Source organism: Bipolaris zeicola, assembly GCF_000523435.1.
Source record: "Bipolaris zeicola 26-R-13 unplaced genomic scaffold scaffold_19, whole genome shotgun sequence".
In the NCBI taxonomy this organism is placed as follows: Eukaryota; Fungi; Ascomycota; class Dothideomycetes; order Pleosporales; family Pleosporaceae; genus Bipolaris; species Bipolaris zeicola.
This window is the reverse complement of record NW_006912068.1, coordinates 56,088-70,722: the sequence shown is the minus strand read 5'-3', so window position 1 is coordinate 70,722 and position 14,635 is coordinate 56,088. Positions and strand designations below refer to the sequence as shown.

The following is a 14,635-nucleotide window of genomic DNA, read 5'->3' as shown; positions in this document are numbered from 1 at the left end:
GCAAAGTGGAGGGAGACGAGATAAGGGTTTGTGTAAGGGCCGTGGTAACCTGGAAAAAGCCGTTGTTGGGTTCGGCGGGGAGACTATGACGGGCCCTAAGGCGCACACACACGCGCACACAGACACAAGGGGTCGAGCGGTTGATAGTGCAATCGAGGGAGGGACACGTGAGGCAGGCAATGCAGGGTATAGGCGAGGCTAGTGGGCGAGTGCTAAGGTTTAGATGGCGGGCCGATTCGCAATACCTTTGACGTAGACAGAGGCAACGGTGTTGGGGGCAGAGGAGCGGTACTTGTTGGAGCAGCCGGAGAAGCAGGAGAAGCACGAATTTGAGTCGGTTCTCGTATGACCTTGCAGCCAAGTTTAGCCCTCGTCATTTGCATTGCTGGGAAAAGACTTACCTAATAGTCCACCGGCAAGGGCGAATAGGCTCCGCTTAACATGGCGACCATCTGACCGCGGCCAGGGACTGAGCACCGCACGCCAGCGAAACGTGCCGGCGGACGCTGGCTGCCATTCCCCCCAACGACACACTGCCGAGGGATAGGCTATGGGCCAGGTATGGGGATGGGATGGGATGGGATATTCATCTTTGCGTTGCCACTGCTATTGCCGTTGCCGTTGATATTGCCATCCCTTGCCACATCAGACGCCGAAGCAAAGAATGTTGCCATTGTCCCTTTTTTTTGTTCACCTTTTCCAACACACAGACACATGCACACACAGACACAGACACAGACACAGGCACTATCATGGTCTCTCTGCGAGGCCTGCTTGGTAGGCTAATCCATAGACGAGCAGGCTCCACCTTTTGGAATGTACTAGCAAAAATAATGTACCTACATAGTACATACTATATCCAAAGGGATTGCAACCCAGTCTGCGAATCGATGCGGGGGATAAATCGACTACTACATGGGAATCGTACATAGGACTATACGACAACTGCATAGACGGTACACATGGACTTGCGAGTCAAGAGGCGGCATGAACAAGGGGCATGCCGGTGCACCCAGGAAATGTATAGATATGTCCGTCGACGATGCTTTGCTCGGAGGCGTCTGCCGCCCGCAGTAGTGGCTTGTGCGGTGGTGGGTGGTGAGTGAGTAATAAGAATACAGTAAAGACGTGCTCCCAGGGGGCGGGATTAGTCCGAGTGAGCGTGTGCAAGGGACGGACAGTCAGCCAGACATCACGGTGTCAGGTCTTGGCACAGAGATTTCTTTTACTAACTGAAACAAGCTCCCGATGTCTCCCTCTTTAGCGGCCCTGGCCTGCTAGGGCCCCTCGCATCTCCAAAGCGGAAATTCGTTGCAGTCGGCTTCCCCACATCCAGCGCCGCCTGTCTATTATCGTTGAGTAGTGCGCCGCCCTCTTGCCCGTGAGTCTCGCCACGCCACGACCATCATGGCTCCTAACTAAGTAACTAAGCAAGCACGCCTTGGTCGCCGTTTGTTGCGCGCATCCATCATCATCATCATCATCATCATCATCATCATCATCATCATCATCACCATCACCACCCACTCGCTGCCACTGCTCACCTCCCCGAAAAGGATGCGCCCGCCCATAGTAGCATCCGGCCTATTGTCCACCATGTCCAACCAACTCACCCGCTCTCCATGTTGCAGACGTGCATCGGCCTCACCCCTAGGCGTCACCAGACCCTGCCGACGACGTGCCATCAAATAAACAATTCCTTCGCTGGGCCCGCAGCAGCCAGCAAGCAGCCACAATCAACTGTGGCCCCCCCAGTGCTCGTCCATGTGAGTTGCATGTACCCCTCATCCAATCACGCGGCTCCAAATCTCAGCGTTGCCGTCGCCCTCCGATGCGTACAGCTTGGCCGCGCTCACTTCGTCGCTGTGAAGATGGGCTCCCGCATCGATCAGTGTCTGAACGTGGTCTGCCAGGCCTGCCGCCGCTGCCAGGAAGAGCGGGGTATTGCCTGATCGGTTTCGAAGATGCACAGAGGCCCCCTGTGCCAGAAAATCTCGCAGAATCTCTACGTTGGGGCTGGTTGCCGCCAGGTGCTGCGTTCATAGTCAGCACCATATCGCAATATTGCGCGTCATTGTATGGAACATTATTCTTCCACACACGTTTGCTACGCCGCATGCAGCCCGGAATCCAGCTGAGCGATAAGCCCATGTGCATCATGCCTTGTTGTCTCCTGTGCCGACGGCCTCCTGTGCCTTTATCTATGACACTCGCCATGTACAGACGCGTCGCCCCTCTTCAGGACGCTGCTGCCTGTGCTGCCGCCATTGCACATCTTCTTTCCGATACCGGCTCTTGCCCAGTGCAGGCACAATCTAACTCGAGCCATGCCGGTTGCAACGTGCTGCAACACCGTGACAGAGGGGGGAGATAGGTACATGAATGCTGACTGGACAGAAATGCACTTACCACTGGGCTATTCATCTGATAGTCGGCATCGTTGAGCAGCCAGCGAGGTTCACCTCGAATAATATCTCTTGTCGCCTGCAAGTCGCCCTTTTGGATCGCGTACCCGAGCGCCGTGAGACTGGAGAGCTCAGGGGTAAGTACGCCGCTCCTCGACGGATGCTCGAAATGAGTTCGTGTTGTCTCGGTAAGCTCGCCACGCAATGAAACAGACATGCGCTTTGCAACCTCGTCGGGTGTCGCTCCCGGCAGCGACAGGAGGTATGCCAGCTTGGTAAGGGCTGCTTCTGACGTCAGATCCTGCCCAAATACCACTCCCGCTCGCCCAAGAAAGGCTCCAGGAGCATACAGCGCGCTAACGCTGCCGCTCAGACACTGTGTTACATTGACAATCACAATTCCCCTCTTAACTGCGTCGGCCAGGCACCGCGTCATTGCGCTGTCCGGCCCACCAGGTGTGTTTCCTGCTCCAAACGTCTCCAATACAAGCCCCTTGAGCCCTTCCAGATGCAAGACTGCATCCACCATTGCAGGCGTAATTCCCGGGAAAACACGTAGGCAGGCTACGTGTGCCGTGTCCAGGTTCGTCTGGATGGTAAACGGGCTGAGGTCGGTGGAGCGATGAACACGATGCCACAGTACATTGGTCCTGGTCGAGGAAATGGTGGCCAGCGGTGGCAGGTTGGGACTGCCGAATGCATCAAAGTCCTCTGCAGATATCTTGGTCGCACGGTTGCCTCGGAACAACTTGAAGTTGAAGAAGAGACACACTTCGGGAATCATAAAGTGTCCAGCAATGATGAGCGAGTTGAGCAGGTTGTCCTGGGCGTCCGTTTGCAGGTTCATCATGGGTGCTTGGGACCCAGTCAGGACTACGGGCTTCCCCAAATTGTGGAACATGAAACTGAGCGCAGACGACGTGTAGGCCAGTGAGTCGGTCCCATGTAAGATGACGAAGCCATCGAATAGTTGGTAGTTCCTTTGCACTGTACGCGCAATCTGGTCCCAGCCGGTCGAGTCAATGGAGCTGCTATCAAGCAGTTTTTCAAACTCCAGTACACAGTATCGAACCCGGCGTTCATACGTGCTGACTGGAGTCCTCAAGCTCTGCACGGCCTTTCGCGTACCCTTGTCGTCGACGACAATTTCGAGAGGCTCTGGGTAGGATCCATCATTGAAAACAGGCCGAGGTGCAAGTCCAGCTTTTAGAAACCCTCGGGCAGGGACCAGTCCGTCTGCAGACTTTCGCATGCATATTGTACCGCCTGTCCAAGTTAATGTTAAATGAAGGCCAAGTTAAGTGGCAATGCCGTGTACCTGTAATAATAATCAATACGTGTGATTCTGGAAGTTGGGGCTCTGGAGGCGAGCCGTCCATTTCGTTCATCGTGGCTGGGCCTGTGGCGAGCTTTTTTTCCCTTCTCCCAGTAGTGCGCCGACGACGCAGATAGGAACGCTACGGATGTGTCACGAAGCGTGCAATATGGGGAAACGATAACACAATGGCCTTTGTCTGATGATCAAAATTCAATTGGCGCGACAGGATGGTATAAAATTTCGGCAGGATCCGGTACCGCACATGATTGAACAAGATAGCAAACATTACATGGTCATGTCTTGGCATGATAGCAGGTTATCTTAGCGCAGGCAATGCTCGTCGACGACATGGTTTTCCAAAAAGGCAAAAAAATATTTGTGATCTAGCCCCCATGCCTTGCTGGTCGGACCGATCACCAAACCCACTCCACGCCCGCGACCCACAGTTAGGCGCTTGCATTACCCCTTCGAAATCGACTCCATTACCCCTTCAAAACTGCTTTCCATTACCCCTTCGAAATTGAAAATTTGCATTCCGAACCACGTCGGACCACCACTCTATCAACCAGGCCCGCATCGCGTGGGAAGCATCGGCTTAGCAGATATGCCTTTACGTCACAAAAACCAGGTCGGCAAAATTCGCAGGCTTGCAGCGAGAAACGTGCGCGACTGCGATTGATTATACGGACCCCAGCGGACACTACCATCCTCCTCGCCTACAGAGGCGCTATCCACTACTGGATATTCTTTGCGGCCTCCTTGGATGCACTTGCACGCGCCTTCTCCAGGGATTTGACTTGGCCATAATTGTCCTTCACCCATGCTAGCACGACATCTCTCGTGTCGGGTGACACAAACTTGGACCAGACCAGAGGTTCCGCGAGATTCGGCTCCGTCGTGATGAAGGGATGTCCGTTTTCAAAAGCCACCCAGCGTCTTAAGCCTCGGAGGATAAGAGCAAGAGAGTTGCTCTGTACAGGCACCGCTTCCCTGATCTCCTTCCAGAGCTCCTCTTCTGCCGTCTTGAGATTATGCTCTTCCATCATGGCATCATACCCCGCTTGCTTTCCGAAGACACGGATGGCTTCGTGAAGCACCTCATCCCGTGTCCAAGCCTTGCAAGCGCCCTTGTCCGGATGTGAGGGCATATACTCTTCAACAAACCGCCGGTACATGGGCCTCTTCGTTTGGCGTGCTCGATCATTGTGTTTCTCAGTGCGACTTTGAAAAATCTCACGAGCGAAGAACCTCCCGCTACATGCCCAGTCAAAGAGATCCTCCTCGTCCGTGAACCCAGCCCGATACTTGGTAACATCAAGACCATAGAATTCTAGGGCCTCTTCCGGAGATCGTGTCAAGAATAGCAAGGCCTTTTTCTTGTTGTAAGGCTCTATCTCTTGTACTCGCACATGCAAGCCTTGGTCGTTGCAGACAATGCCCAAAGGTCGATGCGACACCCCAATGATTTGCAGCAAATCAGAATCGCTCTTTACGAAACGCGTCCATTCAAAGAGCTCAATACTGTTGGAAGTTCCATGCCCCACGCATAACTCGACATCTACTTGGACATACAGCCCTATGGTTGTGGGATGCTGCACCGCGTATGAAGCTGATCCGCCGCGCAGTATATGGGCGTCAGCCTTGAAAAGATCGCGTATCAGGTCCCAGACATTACTCTCTGTGTGTGGAGATCGGAGTCCGTCGACCAAGTAATCAATATCGCCGTAGTCTACTTTGCCCGGTGCTTCGCGTGGAATAACAACTTTCTCGAATATCGTCTCTAGGGCGCGCTGATAACGTGCGGAAAGCTTCTTGTACTCTTCTGGAGGTAGTCGGGGGACAATAATTGGTTGCCCAGACTCCGCTACAGTATCTGCGAATGCTAGGCCTCCCATAGTGAGAGGGCGACAGGAGAGACAGGGTTCTAAGGTGGGTAGAAATGCGTTGTATGATATGCGTGATGGATTATGTTTATGGTGAGTGTGTAGAAAGTATACTGCCACAGGCGAAATGAGATGCGATATAGAGAAGTAGGAGTCATACGTCACCAACTATGGCCATCACTCTTGGCTGTACGACCAATCCATGGTAAATTTCATACTTGAACTCTCACTTGTATTTGTACAACTAGTCTTACCATAAGAAAATACATGCCTCAAACTTCACAATACCTTTACCTGGAGAGTTTGCCAAGCAAAAGGTATGGCGTAAGTGTGCGTAAAAACGCGGGGCGGAATGGCTCCGCTTTATGTGGGGCCTGTCCAAGTAGCTCCAGATCCCTGCAGCAATTTGTGAAATTTTGTGAGAAATGCTCCAGATTAAACGATCCAACCTCAACCACAACTCACATTCAGTATTCTACACTTGCGATACTGAACCTAGTATTTTTTTTGAGTATATCAAAATGGAGGACCATACGCACGAAGAAGTTTCTGCTCGCTTCGAAGAGCTTGCGGCTCTTGAGCACGAATTTGAGGATGCTGAGGAAGAAATCAGTAAGTCGCACTGCCTCCTACGTGAAGAGAGGGATCGCATAGTTGCATGAAAAAAACTCCTCAAGAATAGCGCTCTTTGCGATACCTCGTTCCTTCTTCTTCTGCCAATGCGACGGGCGCAATGCTGACATACATGTAGTTCGCAAAGCTGAGGCAATCCAGACCCCGCTGTTCAAGAAGCGCGCCGAGCTTGTTGAGAAGATCCCTCACTTCTGGGCCCTAGTCTTCGAGCAAGCGCCTCCCGAGATTGACAGCTTCATCCAACCCACCGACTCCAAGCTCATCGCAGAGTGCTTGTCTACGGTTGAAGTTTCTCGCTTCGAGCTGGATGACCCTAATGGCTCACCCCGCAGCTTCTTGCTCAGGCTTGGCTTCACGGAAAACGAATACTTCGAAGACAAAGTTCTTGAGAAGAAGTTTTGGTTCCGCAAGTCCAGGGACTGGCAGGGTCTGGTTTCTGAGCCCGTCAAGATCAACTGGAAGAAGGGCAAGGACCTTACCGACGGTCTGACTGATGCTGCGTACAAGCTTGGCCAGTTGAGAGCTAAGTTGGCAGCTGATACTACCAACGGAGCAGCAAGGAAAGAGGAGGTCAAGTCGGCCGAGTACAAGAAGCTTGCTCAGATGATCGAGACCGCCACGGATGCTTCAATCAGCTTCTTCGGTCTCTTCTCCTTCGTTGCCGGCTACCGATGGGTTAGCGCGGAAGAGTCAGCACAAGCTGCAAAGGAAGAGAGAGAGAGGTTTGAGAAGGTCAGGCGAGGGGAGAGGATCGACGACGACGAGGATGAGGACGATGAAGACCCACTCGACTACCAAGAGATTGAGGTTTTCCCCGGTGGTGATGAGGTTGCTACTATCATTGCTGAAGACATCTGGCCCAATGCCATCAGATACTACAGTACGTTGCATGTTCACACATGTCGATTTGGATGCTAACAGGTCGCAGAGGCTACTTTTGAAGAGGAAGAAGATGATGAGGAGCTATCCGACATCGATGCCATGGACAGCGACGATGATGACGATGATGATGACGACGATGACGAGCCCGTTGACATTCGTGCCCTCGTAGGAAAGGGACGGAAGTCCGCCCAAGAGCCACCTGCAAAGAAGCAGCGCAAGGCCTAAAGTCTTTCTCTTAATGACTGCTCTAATGACTGCCTGTTACCGAGATGCTCGACATATACCCAACGAGTCTTGCACCATCTTAATGGCATTTTACGACTATATCGAGCCATCGACCAGATGCGCCCAAAATTGGATTCAAAGTTTAGAAATCGGACCTAGTTACTCGAATAGAATATCCGGTGCTACTGCATATGCATAATACCATACAATCCATGTACCTCGGCGGATCTTGGTTCCATGTCTGACCTACATTTGCCTGTTGTCTTTCACCCTTGCGGGTATACGAATGATACTAATCAGAGAATTGCTATGTAATCCCGTCTAGGCAACTTCTTGTAACTCTTGTCGTGCATTTTTATCAAAACTCACCGACACACTCCGAACATCATTTCGGACGTGCGGACCGACTAGACGTGCAAACGACACACCTGCTCAATATGCCGTGCCTCTTTTTCCCCACAAGTTTTCCGGCACGGCATCGTCTTGGACCCGTCATCTTTTCCAAGTCGAAAAGTCGCGCTGCTGCGTTCTTGTGCAGAAAGAAGCGGTTTTGCTCGCTTGTTGGAGAAGCTTTTAGCTACGTACAGTAAGTAAGTAAGTATCCACCAATAATAACTCGCAGCCTGCTCTCCGCAATGCCTGCATTCCGCTGCAGGCCAACGGAACCTCACCCCGGTTCTTCCGCCAACCCTCCTACGTAGTTTCCAACCATGACGTCTACTACATCCCTTCTCCCGTGTGTGTGTATTGCCTAACTCCACAATTGCTCCCCTCCCCAGCGAACCTTCTTTGTATTCCGCGGCAACAAGGCTTGGAAGGGGGATCTTGGCTGCGTGCCTTATTGGGGCAATGGGGTTGGTTTTTTTGTTGGCAACGCCTAGGACTTGTACAGTACATTGTACCAAGAATGTTTTTTTCTTGGAGCGGTTGGGGGGATTCCTATGCATGCCGAGCTTCCCTCCTCTTCTCTCCTCTTTCCCCCCTGCCCTCCCCCCCCCCCCCAGACGCACTGGGGTGAGGTGCAGGAATCAATGAGGAGAAGATGCAGGAAGGAATGAAAGGATTCGGCGCGGGGCTCCGGAAATGCTGGTTACAATGAGGAGTTGGGGTAGTTCGGGGGAGGTTACTTTTGTAGTACAAGTACTAGGGCCTCCCCATCCTGTCTTGTTGTTTGTTTCTGAGTCCCCCTCCCCTCCCTCTTCTTCATCTTGCTGTTTGAGAGGTTTTTCTCTGGCAAGATGGATCGGTTGGTGCATCTTGCTGGGTTGATGCTTTTGGCTCGGCCAATTGCTGTTGCTGCAGCTGCTGTTGCTGCCAATGGGTCTTCTTCGCTTTCGTTTGCTCAGCCGACGGGTTATAGCACTTCTAGCTACAACGCTTCTGCTCAACCTACGCCTTTTACCCGAACCGACTACTCGCACAATGCACTTGCGGCGCTCTGGGATCAAGTAGGACCTGTTGTCACGGGTACGGTTACAACGACTGTTGAACCGACGCCCGAGCCTTCTGTGTATCCACAGCCAGACCCGCGTTACTACCATGCCCTGGTCGGTACTGGGTACCCCGAGACTCAGGGTCTGAAGTTGCCCGCCAACTTTGTCTGGGGATTGAGTTCTTCGGCGTATCAGATTGAAGGAGCGGCCAAGGACGAGGGCAAAGGGCCAAGTATCTGGGATCTACTCTCACATCGCGTGCCAAACTTTGTGGCGGACAATACGACGGGTGATGTTGTTGCTCAGCATTACTATCTGTACAAGCAGGACTTTGCTCGACTTGCAAAGTTGGGTATCAAGGCGTTTAGTCCGAGTTTCTCGTGGCCGAGATTCTTTCCCTTTGGCAATGGGCCTGTCAACGAGGAAGCAGTTGCACATTATGATGATGTGATTGCGACTATGCATGCCAATGGGCTTCACCCTTCGGTGACACTCTTCCACTGGGATACTCCACTTGCAATCTTCAACGAGTACGGCGGATGGACGGACCGCCGCGTTGTAGATGACTTTTTCAACTACGCCAAGTTTGTCATTACTCGCTACGATGAGTTCGTCGACGAGTGGTTCACTATCAACGAGCCCCAGTACTGCAACTGGCAATATGCATCTTATCCAGCCGGGGAATACTATCCGGCACCCAATGGCGTCGGGCCTGGTATCGAGGCCCGTTTCTTGTGTGGCCACTACACGCTGCTTGCCCACGCCAAGGTCGCAAAATGGTACCACGAGGAATTCAAGGGCCGTGGCCGCATCACGTTAAAGAACAGCGGCAACTACTACGAGGCCAATAGCACAAAGCCCGAAGACGAAGTGGCCCGGCAACGCAACTTTGACTTTAGCATTGGCTGGTTTGGGGGTTGCTGGACTGACGGCGACTACCCGCAATCCCTCAAAGACACCCTTGGCGACCTCTTGCCTGAGTTCACGCAAGAAGAAAAAGACCTAATCAAGGGCTCATGTGACTTTTACGCCATCGACCCTTACTCGTCGTTTGTAGCTTTTGAAGTCAACGGCGGCCTCGAGGCCTGCACTAGCAACCGCTCTCACCCTTCGTTCCCTGACTGTGCTGGCTCTGCAAGCATAGCTCCCAATGGCTTCCCTATTGGACCTGCAGCCGACCCAGCCATGTCGTGGTTCTACTCTGCACCCGCAGGCGTACGCCGCTACCTCAAGCACATCACTCAAGTCCTCTTCCCCTCCATCCCCGACATTGTTGTCAGCGAATTCGGCTTCGCAGAGCCCTTTGAAGCGCAATGGAGCAACATCAATGCCGCACTGTGGGATCTTAAGCGCGCAGACTACTACCAACAGTACCTAGACAATATCTTGCTTTCCATCCATGTGGATGGTGTTAATGTGACAGGCGCGTGGGGATGGTCGATATACGATAATTTTGAGTGGCTGCTGGGCACCTCGGTCAGGTTTGGACTGCAGTATGTGGATTATGAGAGTTTGGAGCGGTATCCCAAGGCGAGTATGTTTCAGTTTTTGAATTGGTTCGAGGAGCATGGGGCGCAGGGGAATGCGACGATGAGAATGTGAGGGGGCTAGGGGTAGAGTAGTAGAATGCTACGCCTAGTTCAATAGTAGTGTAATGCAATTCTTCTTTCAGAGTAAAAGGGTGAAACTAGTTTGGATTATGCGGTCTAGCGGTTCATGGCATGTGATGGTTTGCTCGGTGGGTCCCGGCGAATGAGGCCTCATGTGACGTGGTGTTGGGCGTGAGGTTGTGTACTAAAAGATACTCGACGACGCGGGTGCTTACTTAGCCTGCTTTCTTATCGGTGCTCCATCAGGGACCTGCTGCTAACCCACCCCATATCGTCCAGGGCCCTTGCACCTTGTTAGTTGCCCGCGTACTTTTCCACTTGAATCCATAAGTACACTTGATATTGCCGGACACTCTGGCCCGCTTACTGTTTGGCCCTTAATTTCTGTCGGCTCATCCCGTTTACACGTCGTGACTGCCACTTGGCGCATGACGCTTGACGCAACCGCTCGCTGCACCCCCAGGTAGCCAGCAGCTGCGTAACGTCAGCCACCTGCTTCTCCAAACACCAAAACAATTCCACACCGCGGCCACGATCCTCTTCACGACCGTATATCGACGTGTCATACTCCAGCACAGCTTCATTCAGCCTGGTATCGACGAACAACAGTCAGGCCCTGGCGGCAGCATCATCCATCTCTCTTGGCTCGTGACATCGCCTGCTACTTCATCCCTCCCAGCTCATTCCGCAACCCCGATCGCTCTCTCTCTTGCCCCCCTCTTCTGTCACACGCCCACGCCAGTATACACACTGCGCGCACTGCCCGTCCATACTTTGGAGCCTTCTATTCATGATCTCTACATAGCCACAGATTACAAAGCCCCCTTCTGGCAACAGGCTGCCACGAATCCATCTCCGCGCCATCTGCGGGTAAACCAAGCCCAGTCTTCGTCCTGGCAGACGAAACCTCCCCAGACCTTCCCTCCCCAATCGCCGCCGACCGCCCATCCACTCCGCCCTCCCCCGCTTCTTCTACTTCCCCAGTCATCTCTGCCCCCTCCACTCTCCCCGGTCCCACCACCAACATCCTTCCGTCTCAACGCACTCCAGCCGGAAAGCGCAGGTACAGCTTCTCCGACAGTGACGATCACAACGACCACGGCGACCAAGACCCTCTTTCGCGCACCGACCGAGGCAGGCTAACCCGCCACACCTCGAAGCGCAGGCGCAGACTCGACGGGACCATGCGCCTTGACAACGACGACGCAAAGACATCACAATCGCCCTCGCGAAACTTTACCAACGGTTCGTCACAATCATCGGCACCCAGGTCGCCGCTGGGCAAGCATGCGAATGGCAGCTCCCATAATCGGACTGAGAGCAACGGCTCCTACGCGAATGGAGGTCCGGTAGCGAACGGAGGATCGTCGGTTCCCGCGACCTTTTTCGGCCATGATAGGGAAGAAGTAACGCGGATACTCATACAAAGTCTGACCGATTTGGGATATCACAGTGCAGCAAGCGCATTATGTAAAGAGAGCGGCTTTCAGCTCGAAGGCCCCACGGTTGCAGCATTCCGGAGCTCGGTCTTGAACGGCGATTGGGAAGAGGCGGAAGAGTTATTGTTTGGCTCAAATGGAAATGGTAATGGAGGCGGCGTTGGTTTGGATGCTTCGTATGGAAAGCCGTGGGAAAAGTCGAGGTCGAAGACGGGCTCGCGGCAATCTGCGGGTCTGACGCTTGCTGAGGGTGCGAATCGGGAGGTTATGTTGTTTTGGCTGAAGCAGCAAAAGTATCTGGAATTGCTGGAGCGAAGAGACCTTTCAAAAGCGCTTCAAGTACTCCGACAAGAGTTGACGCCACTTCACCAAGATGTGGGCAGGTTACACGCTCTTTCAGCGTCAGTCTTCAATTCCGCCCCTGTTTCCGCATTTGCATTTGTGCTGACAGCTGCTAGTTTTATGATGTGCCAGTCTGCTGAAGATTTGAGACACCAAGCTCAGTGGGATGGTGCTCGCGGCGAGTCGCGAATGCATCTTCTTTCAGATCTGTCGAGTAAGTGGTGATTGCATATTAGTGCCAAGACTGTCTACTCACACTTTACAGGGTCAATCTCACCCAGCGTCATGATTCCAGAACACAGGTTAGCCGTATTATTAGACGAGGTAAAAGACAGCTGGATCGCAAATTGTTTATATCATAACACAGCTGCATCACCCTCGCTCTACCTGAATCACAATTGCGAGAGAGACGATTTCCCCACAAAGGCCGTGCTTGATCTAAGACATCACAAGGACGAGGTTTGGTTTTTGCAATACTCGAACGATGGCACCAAGCTGGCGTCGACAAGCAAGGATTGCACAATCATCATCTACGAGACGAGCACATATAGGGTGCTACATCAATTAGACGAACACCGAGAATCAGGTGTCACTCATCTCGCGTGGAGCCCTGATGATACCAAGATTGTAACATGCTGCTCTCAACCAGAAAACTCTGCGAGGATATGGGACGTCAAGGTACGATATTCATGCACCTTTGTAGTTGGCATAAACTAACCTACCTAGTCGGGTGCATGCATACAATGCATTAGCGACTTTACCTATCCATGCACAACAGCAGCTTGGGATCCCTCCGGCACGCGCGTAATCATCGGATCGCAAGACGACCGCATGGGCTGTGGAATCTGGGATCTCAACGGCGACCTCAAGCACAACTTTTGCGACGACGGCGCAAGACTCCGCGCAAACGACATTGCGGTATCACCAAACGGCGAGCGCCTTGTCATCATCACCGAGAGCTCAATAGTAGTCTTTGACTTTGTCAGCTACGAGAAGATTGCAGAGTTCCAGCTCGACGACGTCAAACTAACCAGTGTGATGATCAGTCAGGACTCGCGCCACATGCTTGTCAGCATGAGTCCCGATCAAATCAAGCTTATGGAAATCGACACCGGCGACGTCATTCAACGGTTTGAGGCGCACGTTCAGAAACAATTCATCATCAGATCTGCCTTTGGCGGTGCTGATGAGAACTTTGTCGTTAGCGGCAGCGAGGGTAAGTTTTATCAATCCTAACTTTCTGCCCTAACGAACAACTTGCTAACAGTATTATGTGCTCAGACTCGAGAATATATATCTGGCGCTCTAACGGTCTCCTCATCGAAGCCCTCGATGCCCACCCCGGCTGCGTCAACAGCGTAGCCTGGCACCCCAAAGATCCCACTACCTTTGCCTCGGCAGGCGACGACATGCGTGTCAAGATTTGGAAACCAGCGTCTGCGTTGCCGATACCGACGGATCATTCTGGCTATGAACGGTAGATTCCTGAGAAGAAATGTTGTCGTTGTCTTGTGGCGTTTTTATGTGTGAATGTAGAATTCAGCAGGGAGGAGGGAGTTAGCTATGATGACGGTGATGAATGGGATGATCGGGATTGGGATATAGGCTTAGGCGGCTTTCTTCTTCTGCTCTGTCTGGCTCTTTTCTGGGGGAGGGAGAGAGAAGAAAGAGCTTTGTTGCATTATTTTGGCGTCAGAATGGCAATTGGCTTATTAACATTTTTTTTTTCCATCTGACACTGTTTCTTCTGTATTCTTTTTTTTGGGGGGGAAGAAGGGGGCTAGGAATTGCATGATTGGATGCATTGTCTGTCCTGGTTTTTCGGATTTTATCATTCTGGAGTGTTTTTTTTTCGTACCAAGCTATCATTTCTTGGGAGAATACATTTGATCTACACTCTCTTGCTAGGTGCAAATTTCGAGTAATGTTACCGGGTGAGATGAACCGCGCGGTACTCGTGAATCGATATCGACTTGGGGATTTCTTTGCTCTCTGCCACATTAGAACTTTGAATTGTTACTCTGGTTCCCACTCGCAACAAGGAAGCACATGATCAAAGCAAGTCAATTCTAAGAAAGGTACAGTAAACATTCTTTGTATTCTTTACTTGTAAAAGACATAGTTATGCCAAAACCCAGAACAAAAGGAAAAAACGTCATGGAGGGGTTCCGAAACCTCGCTCGATATGGGGTTCGTCAGTCGTAATATTCGTTAAATGGGTGGGGGGCGTAAGTCATAAAGGTTGTGCTCCTCCAGGGAGTTGCGTATAGTTCTTGTCTTCTCTCTCTTTTTTTTGTTACTTGTTGCGCTTGTATAACAGGTACCTCCCTTTCCTATGTATCCAAAAAGAAGAGTCCACAGTGTGTACAACTTGGTTCACCTCTTCTGGTGTCTCTCTCATCTGGCTACTTCCATATTCTGGGTATATTTTACTTGTTGTTTAAACAAAAAAAAGCGCTACTTGA

At 52.0% G+C, this 14,635-nt stretch overlaps 7 protein-coding genes across 7 annotated transcripts; 4 read left to right on the top strand and 3 right to left on the bottom strand.

Annotated features, from left to right (window-relative positions):
• Nucleotides 1-363: 363 nt before the first annotated feature.
• On the bottom strand, nt 364-549 carry COCCADRAFT_86858 (uncharacterized protein; the record flags this gene model as incomplete). Its single annotated transcript, XM_007710583.1, has 1 exon — nt 364-549. A coding segment is annotated over one exon (186 nt), but the record flags the coding sequence as incomplete, so codon positions are not given.
• Nucleotides 550-962: 413 nt separating this feature from the next.
• Nucleotides 963-1,573, top strand: COCCADRAFT_23362 (uncharacterized protein; the record flags this gene model as incomplete). Its single annotated transcript, XM_007710538.1, has 3 exons — nt 963-1,098; nt 1,243-1,381; nt 1,432-1,573. The coding sequence occupies 3 exons, from the start codon at nt 963-965 to the stop codon at nt 1,571-1,573; spliced, it is 417 nt and encodes a 138-aa protein (XP_007708728.1).
• Nucleotides 1,574-1,784: 211 nt separating this feature from the next.
• Nucleotides 1,785-3,784, bottom strand: COCCADRAFT_33749 (uncharacterized protein; the record flags this gene model as incomplete). Its single annotated transcript, XM_007710553.1, has 3 exons — nt 1,785-2,033; nt 2,410-3,671; nt 3,724-3,784. 3 exons carry the CDS (start codon nt 3,782-3,784, stop codon nt 1,785-1,787), a joined length of 1,572 nt encoding a protein of 523 aa, XP_007708743.1.
• A 673-nt stretch (nt 3,785-4,457) lies between these two features.
• On the bottom strand, nt 4,458-5,618 carry COCCADRAFT_33748 (uncharacterized protein; the record flags this gene model as incomplete). Its single annotated transcript, XM_007710552.1, has 1 exon — nt 4,458-5,618. The coding sequence occupies one exon, from the start codon at nt 5,616-5,618 to the stop codon at nt 4,458-4,460; it is 1,161 nt and encodes a 386-aa protein (XP_007708742.1).
• A 509-nt stretch (nt 5,619-6,127) lies between these two features.
• COCCADRAFT_86925 (uncharacterized protein) lies at nt 6,128-7,346 on the top strand (the record flags this gene model as incomplete). The annotated part of the gene is made up of 3 exons (XM_007710582.1): nt 6,128-6,218; nt 6,358-7,119; nt 7,168-7,346. The coding sequence occupies 3 exons, from the start codon at nt 6,128-6,130 to the stop codon at nt 7,344-7,346; spliced, it is 1,032 nt and encodes a 343-aa protein (XP_007708772.1).
• Nucleotides 7,347-8,584: 1,238 nt separating this feature from the next.
• On the top strand, nt 8,585-13,651 carry COCCADRAFT_33746 (glycoside hydrolase family 1 protein; the record flags this gene model as incomplete). Its single annotated transcript, XM_007710551.1, has 6 exons — nt 8,585-10,313; nt 11,305-12,229; nt 12,287-12,384; nt 12,436-12,848; nt 12,897-13,386; nt 13,452-13,651. 6 exons carry the CDS (start codon nt 8,585-8,587, stop codon nt 13,649-13,651), a joined length of 3,855 nt encoding a protein of 1,284 aa, XP_007708741.1.
• A 72-nt stretch (nt 13,652-13,723) lies between these two features.
• COCCADRAFT_86978 (uncharacterized protein) lies at nt 13,724-13,906 on the top strand (the record flags this gene model as incomplete). Its single annotated transcript, XM_007710581.1, has 1 exon — nt 13,724-13,906. A coding segment is annotated over one exon (183 nt), but the record flags the coding sequence as incomplete, so codon positions are not given.
• Nucleotides 13,907-14,635: the final 729 nt, after the last annotated feature.